The following is a 10,053-nucleotide window of genomic DNA, read 5'->3' as shown; positions in this document are numbered from 1 at the left end:
CGGCTGCGGTCGGAGGCCACCACGGGACATCTTCCATTGCTCCTGGAGGCTTGAGGGATGCTCGATCGGCAGCTAACCTTCCCCAATGGCTCCTGATATCATGGCGGTGGGAGGGATGGTGAGGGATGGCGAGGGAGCATGAGGGAGTGCGAGGGACAGTGAGGGACTGCAAGGGAACATGAGGGACTGTAAAGGAGCATGAGGGAGCCTGGGGGAGCGTGACGGGCAATGAGGGAGTGTGAAGGAGCATAAGGGACCATAAGGGAGCCTCAAGGACCATGAGGGAGAGTGAAGGAGCGTGAAAGAGCCTGAGAAACCGTGAGGGACCATGAGGGACTGTGGAGGCATGTGAAAGACCATGAGGAAGCCTGAGGGAGCGTGAGGGACGAGGAGGGGGCATGAAAGAGCGCTGAGGGACTGTGAGGGACCATGAGGGAGCCTAAGGCAGGCTGAGGGAGCCTGAGGAGCCGCGCCGGAGCGCGAAGCACCGCGACCGGGCCCGTGAAACAGCGCGAGGGCGCACGAGCGGGCCTCCGGGAACGTGAGGGAGCGCACGACCCGCTCGACCCCTCCCCGCGGCGGCGGCCAATGGGGACGGAGCGGCCGCTGACGTCACGGCGGCTAGTCCCGCAGGAGGGGCGGTGGCGGCGGTCAGTGCGTGTCCTGCCGCGGCCGAAGCGCCCGGGGTCTAACGTGTGGCTCCGCCGTGGCGCAGGGGAACGGAGGCCGCGCCATGTCGCGGCTGAGCTCGCAGGAGGAGAACTTGCAGGGTAAGGGCCGCGGCCGCTTCCAGGAGAGGCCGGGCCTCCCTCGCCCTCTCTCTCTCGGTGCCCGCCGGCCTGCGCGGCGCTGAGGCGGTCGGTGGGGCCACCGGCACCCTGGGGCCTGGCTGGAGGCTTCGCGGCGGTCGGGTTTCACCTCAGGGCCCGGCCCCGGCCTTCGCCCGGGCGCTTTGCGGGGGGCGAAGCGGTGGGGCGGTGTCTCGTAGTCATTGAAGGACCAGTAGCAGCCCCGAGGGGCTCGGTACTCGGCCCTGTGTCCCTCGGCAGCGGCGGGCCCGGGGGACGCTCAGCTGCCGGGCCCGGGCCGTCGCTCCCCCGGTGCCTCTGCCCTGCGTGGGCCGGGTTTCCCCCCGTCAGCCCGTGACCGTGCCGCAGCCTGGCGGTCATTGCTCCTTGAACCGAGTACAGAGCTTCCTAATCGGGCTGAGAGATTGAGGGTTTGGGTGGAAGAACAGGTCAGGTTTAACAAACCCTGTTATCTCGGTTGTGTAGCTGGACTGCCCAATGCGGCTGGGTTAATAGAGATCCATGCACCGTGGGGAATATAAATCCTCGTCAAAATAAATGCTCTGCGGGCCGTTTGGGATATGCCTTTGAAGAGAGATCAGGGTCGGTCGCATGTTCGTGCCTTCAGCAAAAGTCAGGAGCAGATTTACCTTGCAAGTGGAAGATCTGTGTGCAATGACGTATTAAATTGTGTGATTTACACGGTGACTTTAGCAATTTACAGAGACGTTCTCATCTTTCTGTGGAATTTTGCTTTTTTGTTTCTAGTTTTGAAAGCCATATGTTAAGAAAATAAGATTTCTGGAGCTGATCGAGTACCTTTTTTAGTGCTAATGTGTACTCCCACAGTATGTATCCTGGGCCAGAACATCATATATGATCATTCTCTTCAAAAATCCTTACCCATGACTCAGTCTTCGGTTTGCATTGCCATGTTACATGTGCTCTTATCTGTTTGTGTTTCCAAATTCGTAAAAATAGAAGCTCTTTTATCTTTAAATGATAATACAACAGCACATTCCTAGTGCAGTAGCACAACCTTACTCTCAAGAGCGTATAAAAGGAAAAAAATAAAATGTGTGAAACACATGTACTGTGATCCGTCTGTTACAGTCCTAATGTTTTCTCCCTGTTCTACGTAGGTTGGCTGTGCTGTACCCAGGAAGGTTTCTGTGGGTAGCAGTAGTTTGCTGTGTGAAACAGTTGGGTTTGCCCATGGTGCGGATGACTGTTGAAATGTGAGCGTGGCTCAAATAGCACACATCTTTACGGGAGAAAATAGCTCCTGACTGTGTATACAGAGGACTGTGGTGCAGCCCAGCCAGCGCGGGGCTGTTCCGCTCCTGTGAGCGGAGGTGGGACATGCTGAGGAGCAGGGACAGGTAGGCTGGGAGCTGGCTCACGCTCTCGGGGTGGCTGGAGCCAGAGCTCTGGTTGGACACCGTCTTAATTTCAACTGCGGTGGTTGGGATCATTCTTTGGTAACAACTTGGGCTTTCATAACCTCGGTGGGAAAGACTAGGGAAAGGTTTGGGTATAAACACATCCCCAGACACATACCACGTACGGTCACATGGAGGGGAGAAAACCCACAAACAAACCAGAACAACAAATAGTTGTAAAGTAAAAGAGGCTATCTGGAAAAAAAGTCTTCAAAACTCTGTAACCTGGTATGGTTCAGTTCAAGAGAGTTAGTGGTCATCTGCCTTTTTAGAGGAGAGAGTTTAATGCCATTAATGCAGATTAAGCAGTTTGGCTTTTTGCTGTTTTCATTTATGAACCTTCATTCTCTTCACAACTGGAACATCTTTCTTCATTTGATGTTTCTATTTCACAAACTGCTCCTTTATCCCTTCTGCTGTTCCCCTGAATGTGACTTACTGCCTGAGCTCTGCCCTGGCCTCTTCTGGAGCAGAATGGGCCAGACTCTGTGTCACCCCCTCTCCTTACGCCTTGGACATCCTCTGCACTGCTCCCCACAACCTGGGGGGTCTCACCTGCTGATTTCTCCTCCTTACTGTTAAATTCCTGTGAGCTGGTTGAGGGTGGGTGAGCAGCCAGTAGCACATCTGGCTACCTGTGCTGTTGGTTACACACGTAAACGTGTTACATAGGTGAATTCACCTGATGTTTACATAATTCAAATATTATCTGTCCCTTGAGCTGCTTTAGAAATGAGACAACAGCTACAGATCCTCTTGTGCTGGTTACTCCTAGCTCAGGAGGGAGTTGTTATTCAGCACACTCTCAAAAAAAAAACAAAGCAACATGTGACTGTTGGTGTTAAATATACTGGGAGTAGCAAACACATGATCTGGTCGTTGCCACATATCCTCTATTGCTTAACAGCAATACCTAAAAATGCTTACTGAAAAAAGGCTAAACAAAACGCAGTCACTGGATTCTTGAGCCTAAAATATTTTCAAAAAATAAGTAAACAAACTTTGGGGGAGAAAGTCCTTGAGATTATTTCATTTGGCTACCACCTGTGTTGAACAATAACAATTAAACACATCCCAAAATATGTTCTTCAGCTGCAGAAAGAGACACAATGTACTGACCAGCGTCTTCCCAGTTCTGCGAGATGTTCCGGCTCGCTAACCAAAGTGCCCCCGCGTTTTGGCATTCCATGGTGTTTATTAGCCGAGGTGTCAGTGCTGGTACTTTGCATGTCATACTGTAATGTCACACTGGGGAGGATCAGCAGTTGCATATTGTACATGCCTTTATGCAAAACCACTTGGTTTATTCTGGTTCTGTTTTCAATGGTGCCGCGCAGGTTCCTGGGTGGAACTCCACTTCAGCAGTAATGGGAACGGCAGTGGGAGCGCTGCCACGCCAACTGGCCAGGAGCAGGTACCTGCCTCTATTTCCATCCACAACGGTGACATGGAGAAAATACTCCTTGATGCTCAACACGAGTCTGGAAGAAGCAGTTCAAGAGAAAGTTCACATTGCGACAGGTAAACAAAACACTTTATTGTAAGCAAAGTAAAGATCACTGTTACACAAAGCCATTTTCATGCCTAAGAAGCACAGACAAATATAGAAATGCTTACACACGTGTGCGTATATACATATGCACATGGATATACATACCTGCAGAGAGAGAGAGAGAGGAAACTTTCATATTTAAAAGACTGGAGTCCATATTTGAATACTAGAGTACCCAAGTACTTCTCTGTAGGAGCCTGTCCTGAAACCAGGAAGAACTTAGAGGGGAGAGGACTCCAGAAGACTTCTCCCGTCTCCTGACGATGCCACCCTGGGCTTTGGTGTGTGCTGAGAAGTCCAGCAGCAGCAGCTGACCCTCCCATGGGAGCGCTGCTTGGGTGCCAGCAGCAGCCGCCTTTTGGCAGATCAACCACCCTGGGGCTGTGTGTGGCCCTCGCTCCAAAGGCTCAGCCCTCGTGCAGGCAGTGCCAGCGCGGCTCGCGGGAGCGTGTAGTGCTACTGACACTGCTGCCCGGGACAGGTGGCAGAGAAAGACGGTAAAAAGGAACGTGTTCCGAAATGAGGTGCATCAGTTACTAGTTCTTAGGTAATCGCTAAAGAATTGTCCTGTATCTGGTTTACAAAACAACAGATTTCTAGGAGTAAAACACAATGAAACAACTTGCATCTGATGGAAGTTGTCAGTCAGTGTTACTAAATCATTTATTTGGTTTTGGTGGACTGTGAAGTCTGCAGCCTCAAGTTTAACAGCAGGATGCAGAAATTCCTAGTCTTACCTGGCTACTGCAACTTCCAGCCAGACCCCACTTCTAGTCCTCGTTTGCTGCCTATCGTTATTTAGTGAGTAACACAGACCAGATCATACAGCCCCGCAGGCTTCTGCGCTGCTGAAAACCAGCTCTGCACAGCAAGCTGCGGAGCAGATGTTAGAAAATCGGAGATTAACTGGCTACGATGGCTGGATTGTATCACCCATTGACAGGGTCATCTCTTAAAGTATGGTCAAGGCAGTGTAGCTCTTCGGGAGAGCTGTGCGTGCAGCTTCGCTGACTAGCTTTTAGTTCATACCATAAATGCTGTAATAAAAAACTTCTTTCTTACTTGCACTTCTTTTTATCAAGCCCTCCTCGGTCTCAGACGCCTCAGGACAGTCACAGAGCTTTGGAAATAGAGAGTCACAGCAGTGGAGAAAAGAATAGCTTTCAGGTAAAAATCTCATCTTGCTTTGGGAGAGAGAATTTCTTACTCTCGTTGTTTGAAAACCAGCATTAGGAGAGAAGAGGTGAAGCTGCTAATGTAGGCACTTGAATAACTTAATAACTTAGATTAATTTTTGCAGAATCGGGCTTTGTGTGTATTCTTTACAGATTCTCTTTCCATCCAGTGTTACACAGACTTTGGTTTAAAAAATTAGTATTCGCTGTTTGCACAGCATTTAACGTTGTGGGGTTTCAGCTTCATACAGTTTCTAAATTATACAGCTCTATCAATAATACCTATATCTAATCAGTTCTCAAAATTCCATGAAACGTGCTTGGTCCCATTGCCCCTTCCTCTGCCTGAAACTCCCCATTGGCTCTATAGCTCCTCCAGGAATCCACCTTTGGCTTAGCTAAATACATCACTGTTTTTTGTATCTCCAGAAAACCCATCTTATGTTTAAAGATCATTATTTAGACTTTGAGAACAAGTAATCAAAAGTTAAAAAGTGATGAGAATTAAAGTTGCCGGGACAACTTTATTTCCATTCTAAAGCGTGTACGTGTGCTCATGTGGCTATTTTAATTCTATGATCAGATACTATTTTTATCACAAGACCTTAGCTCCATTTAGTGCATGTGTATTAAGCAAGAAACTGCATTCTTACTTAGTGTTTATGCTGTAATTCACTTAAAGCCACTGTTTGGGGGGGTTTCTGCCCGGATGTGCGCAGACAGCCCTGGGCTCACACCTGGATTCCCAGCCCTGGCCCTTCATGAGGCTGGACCGAGTTTGGCTTGTGTTGGCCTGCGGGAGGGTTGTCAGAGGGATACCGCCTCCGGCCAGGTCTGCACACAGGGAGAAGGGTTCTGCTGCCCAGGCTCAGGCAGGTGCCTGAACCAGGGATACGTGATCTGAGGTGCAGAACAGGAGCTCCGTTCTGCTGTTCTAATTCCTGCCTGTCCCAGTTCCGAGTCCTGTCTGACAAGGGCTCTGTGTTTCAGTCTGAAGAAGACTTCCTTGAGAGGAGGCGGGAAGTGGAGCGGCTGCTGCGGAAGAACGCGGATTGGATCTGGGATTGGTCCAGCAGGCCCGAGAACATCCCACCCAAGTGAGTGCTCACTGCTGCTGGGGGAGCTCGGAGGCAGCTTCTACTCCCGTGCGTCTAAACAGGGATCTGTTCACGCTCTGACTGTTTTCTTCCTCAAAACCAGGGAATTCCTTTTCAAACACCCCAGGCGCACGGCCACTCTCAGCATGAGGAATACCAGCGTAATGAAGAAAGGGGGGATATTCTCAGCCGAATTCTTGAAGGTTTTTCTTCCGTCTCTGCTGCTCTCTCATTTGCTTGCCATTGGACTAGGGTAAGTTGCAATTTAAAAAAGTAGATTTTTGTCACCTGTTTTCTCTGAGGCCCAATTCTGACTCCCCATTCCCTCTCTGAGTGAAGGATGTCCCCCACAACAGGGGACAGTCACTCAGGAGGTGCTTTTTACTTGTCTGGTGGATTGCTGAATGTGCCGAGTTTTCCTTTTCTGCTTTTCTTGCTAGTTGAGAATTTTTCAAAATATGTATACAGGAACTACACATACAGTCTCTGAACACAGAGACGTGCAATACTCTGTTCCATTACAGAGAAGAATTCGAACCTCACAACTAATTGCAAAGGAAAAAAAAAAAATGCTATTTCATGTATTCTAAAATTCCGCTGACACCTGGGAGGTTCAGGGGACACCAACCAAACCAGGAACTGGGATTCTTTAGATGATGTAGGGGTTATAGGGCTCTCCCTTAGAGTCGGCTGCAGGACACAGACCAAAGGGCAGAGATGAAATCCCTCCTGGGCAGGGTGAGGGGTTTCCCTGCGCCTCAGCAGGACTCATCCCCTGGTACCAGCATGAAATCCGGGAACGCTCACCCTCTGGAGCACGCTGTGACACAGGGGGCCTGGGGGAGATCTGAGTTCTGGGGTGACACCTGTTTCCCTGCTCTTTCTCTGCTCCCTCCCTCCCATCAATCCCGAGCCTTGTCCGGGAGGTGCATGAGGGGCTGGAGGAGACGGAACTGGGAGGAAGGACAGCCCAAATCCGTGCATCATTTCACATGGATGAGGGCAGGGACAGGAGGCTATCTGCCCCTACAAAATCAAGATCTCGGCCACATAATACTGTAACAGTAACACAAAACTCATCAGCTCCTTCCAAAGTTAAAATAAGAAACCGCACAAGACAAATGAAAGCGAAATGGAATTTTCCTTCCAAAAAACCCCCAGGTTTGGTGCTGTAGGTACTTACTTTTCTTCCTGGTCACTCCACCGCTGCTGTGAGCTTGCATCATTCCCGTTCTGTAGTGAGCGAGTAACAGAGTCACATCTTCAGAAGGTGCTTCCCGCAGTGTCAGGGAAAGAGCGACGCTTCTGGAGAATCACTTCTTTAAGCTGCAAGTAGATGAGTAGAGGGTGCAGTGCGGGGCTGCTGTGGGAGCACACACGCTGGGAAACAGCGGCCAGCAAGAAGTGCCTGAAGGTGACAGTAGAATGATGACAGAGGCTTCAGAAGTATTTAGCAAATGGAAAAACTTAAGAAGGGTAATAAACCCTGGGAGTTGGAGTCCCGCTGAAGCAGCGTGTTCTCCTTAACCCCGCACTTACCTCGCTCTCGCGTTCCTGAAGCCTAGCAGCCCCCAGAGTTACCCAGAACTCCGAGGGGGCTGTCCCAGGGGTGGGTACTGTCATCTGCAGCTGAAAACTGCCTGTCACAGCAGTCCCTTGATTGCCTTCTTAATTACAGCTGGCTCTGCTGGGAAGGGCAACCCTGGTAACTTGGTGAGAAAGTGTTCCTCACGTTCTGTGTGACTTTCGCTGACCGTCTGCTCTGCATCCGCAGGGTCTACATCGGGAGGCGCCTGACAACCACGGCTTCCAGCAGCAGCTTCTAGAGGCACCTGGAATCCCCGTTCAAGGCAAGGGAAAGATCCATCTGGGAATGGAGGAGGAACAGCGGGAATGTCTGCGATGGCTCCGTGGTTGGTGCGTGCTGGTTCTGAGAACGTGGTGTTCCTGGGGTAGCGGGAAAGGGAGGAGACACCGAAGCTGCTGTATCTACATAGTCCTGGGTCGTTCTAGAGTATGTGTCCGGTGCATTAACAGCTGCTGTAGCGCTTTGTAGTGAAGTACCTTGGAAATTAGAAGAAGTCAATGTTTAAAGCCAATCCTAGCTCTCCCGTAGCCGTTGTGATCGGGGTGGGTGCTCAGCCCAGCTCATAGATGTGAGTATTCATCACTGCTGCTGCGATGACCACAGGGAGGGATTAGCCCCAAACGACATGTGGCCTCACGGATCACAGCCGGGAACTCGGAGCAGCTCCCGCCTCGCTGGGGACAGGCTCTTCCTTCCTCACACGTGGCTGAGCTCTCTCGTGTGCCATGTGAGGTGTTGAGGGGCACCGTCCGCGGGAGGGGACCCGTGTCCCAGTGACACTTCCATCCTTTGCACTGGTTCCGAGTGTGACGCACAACAGCCCGAGTTAAAATTCGGAATTTAGTGCCTAATAAACAGCTTGTTTTGCAAAGGCGTTTGTTTAACTCCCGAATCAGTAGCAGCTCCTTCTGGAGCATCTCCTCGCAGCCTATCGCTTCTCAGTCTTTTATCTGTAAAATAATAAATTTGCAGCTTACATTTGCCTCAGCCTCATATAGATTTAAAAAAAGGTTGCTTGCTTATTTGTTTTTACTAATGGAATGCCTTTTCATTCAGTGATTTTATCTTATTTAATGAGAGAAAAAAATGTTTGCCAAAATATCATGTTTTATATATTTAAATAAAAAGGTTCCTTGTGGAGTTGGAGTTTTCTCATTCCTTTTTCTCTAGTAACTGTTGGAAGTGGCTGAGGAGGCTCTTTGGTTAACAAGAGTTTCAGTTGCTCACGTAACAACAGCTCCGGTGCGTTGGGCTTGAGCTCGAGCAGAGACTCCCTGGACGGGCCATCGCACCTTCGGCTTCGTACCACCATCAGCGCATAGAAACAAACGAGCTTTTCGCTTTCTTTTTGTCCTTATTTATCGGTGCTGCCTTTTCACCTCCGCTTGAGGTGGAACCTAGAAAGACGTAGCGCCTGGTTGTACCCCAGGGACTCCTGCGGCACCAGCCTCGTCCTGCAGCCACGAGCCGGGGAGACGCCGCTTCGCTCCCCTGGGGGAATCTGCTGCGGCCGCTGGAAACACTGAAGACTGAATTTACCCACGCCGCTGTTACAGGAGAACCAGCATCTGCTTGGGGTTTTTTTTGCATGTATGTGCAATAAAAAATGGATTTATAGGATTATTTTATAGTATAGAATACATATATATCCCATGTGGGACACTGGACACAGTTCTGAAATTAAGCGTTCACCAAAATAGTATTAAAACCAGTGGTATCACAGGGACTGTTGGAGACTGTCACGGCACCTGCTCCTCCACTGAAAAACAAGACTTTTTCAAACCATTGCATCCAAATTTAGATAGAAGATTCCTCATAAACTGCTGGACCCCAGCAGCTTCCCCAGCGCCTCAGGGGCACACTCACCTTTACCTGAGCAGGGGGGGGGTCCTTCCCCTTTCCTCGGCGCTGGGTGTTTCTTCTTTTCACCGGAAGCGGCACCGGGATTCCCTCTGGGTGGCTCTGAGGTGCCGTTAACGGTTCCTGGTAAAATCCAGGCTGTAACAGAGAGTGACGGGACCCCCCAGTGCCCTCATGGCACCTTCGCTCCTAGAAATGCCACCTCTCCTTTCCGGCACAACTCCCTGCTCTTCACCCCTTTCCTCTGAAGCCCCCGCACCCGGGGTTCCCTCTGCCCCGCGGGAAATCTCCGCTCCCTGTGTTTCCCACCGGGAATCTGTCACATTAAAGCCAAATACCACAACTCCAGCCCCCACCCACCCCACAGCCCCGGGCGGGGAGGGCTCCCAGAGCCCACACAACAGCCGAGGGGGGTCTGGGGCAAAGAGCTGAAAGAAGAAGAAATCTCATCAAATTTACAATAAAATCTGTTTTCAGATAAAACAAAATGATGAAAGTTTCACGAATCATCAAAAACTATTTAATTGAAAGTGGTACAAGCAAATCATCTT

General features: G+C 50.3%; 1 protein-coding gene across 3 annotated transcripts; it reads left to right on the top strand.

Annotated features, from left to right (window-relative positions):
• Positions 1–278: 278 nt before the first annotated feature.
• Positions 279–8,787, top strand: BNIP3 (BCL2 interacting protein 3). 3 transcript variants are annotated; one of them, XM_074158935.1, is made up of 7 exons: positions 279–298; positions 748–770; positions 3,568–3,751; positions 4,865–4,949; positions 5,948–6,054; positions 6,158–6,307; positions 7,829–8,781. In XM_074158935.1, exons 1-7 carry the CDS (start codon positions 279–281, stop codon positions 7,878–7,880), a joined length of 621 nt encoding a protein of 206 aa, XP_074015036.1. In that variant the 3' UTR covers positions 7,881–8,781. The 3 variants fall into 3 exon arrangements, with proteins under 3 accessions (XP_074015036.1, XP_074015037.1, XP_074015035.1); XM_074158936.1 differs by lacking the exon at positions 279–298 and having other exon boundaries at positions 615–770; positions 7,829–8,787; XM_074158934.1 differs by lacking the exon at positions 279–298 and having other exon boundaries at positions 633–770; positions 5,912–6,054.
• Positions 8,788–10,053: the final 1,266 nt, after the last annotated feature.

Source organism: Numenius arquata, chromosome 15, assembly GCF_964106895.1.
Source record: "Numenius arquata chromosome 15, bNumArq3.hap1.1, whole genome shotgun sequence".
Lineage (NCBI taxonomy): Eukaryota > Metazoa > Chordata > Aves > Charadriiformes > Scolopacidae > Numenius > Numenius arquata.
The sequence above is the reverse complement of the archived record's forward strand: the minus strand, read 5'-3'. Positions and strand labels throughout refer to the sequence as shown.

Coding starts and splice junctions, on each gene's coding strand:
- BNIP3 (XM_074158934.1), top strand. CDS start 734: ATGTCGCGGCTGAGCTCGCAGGAGGAGAACTTGCAGG. Junction 771..3,567: donor GCAGGAGGAGAACTTGCAGG/GTAAGGGCCGCG, acceptor GGTGCCGCGCAG/GTTCCTGGGTGGAACTCCAC. Junction 3,752..4,864: donor GAAAGTTCACATTGCGACAG/GTAAACAAAACA, acceptor CTTTTTATCAAG/CCCTCCTCGGTCTCAGACGC.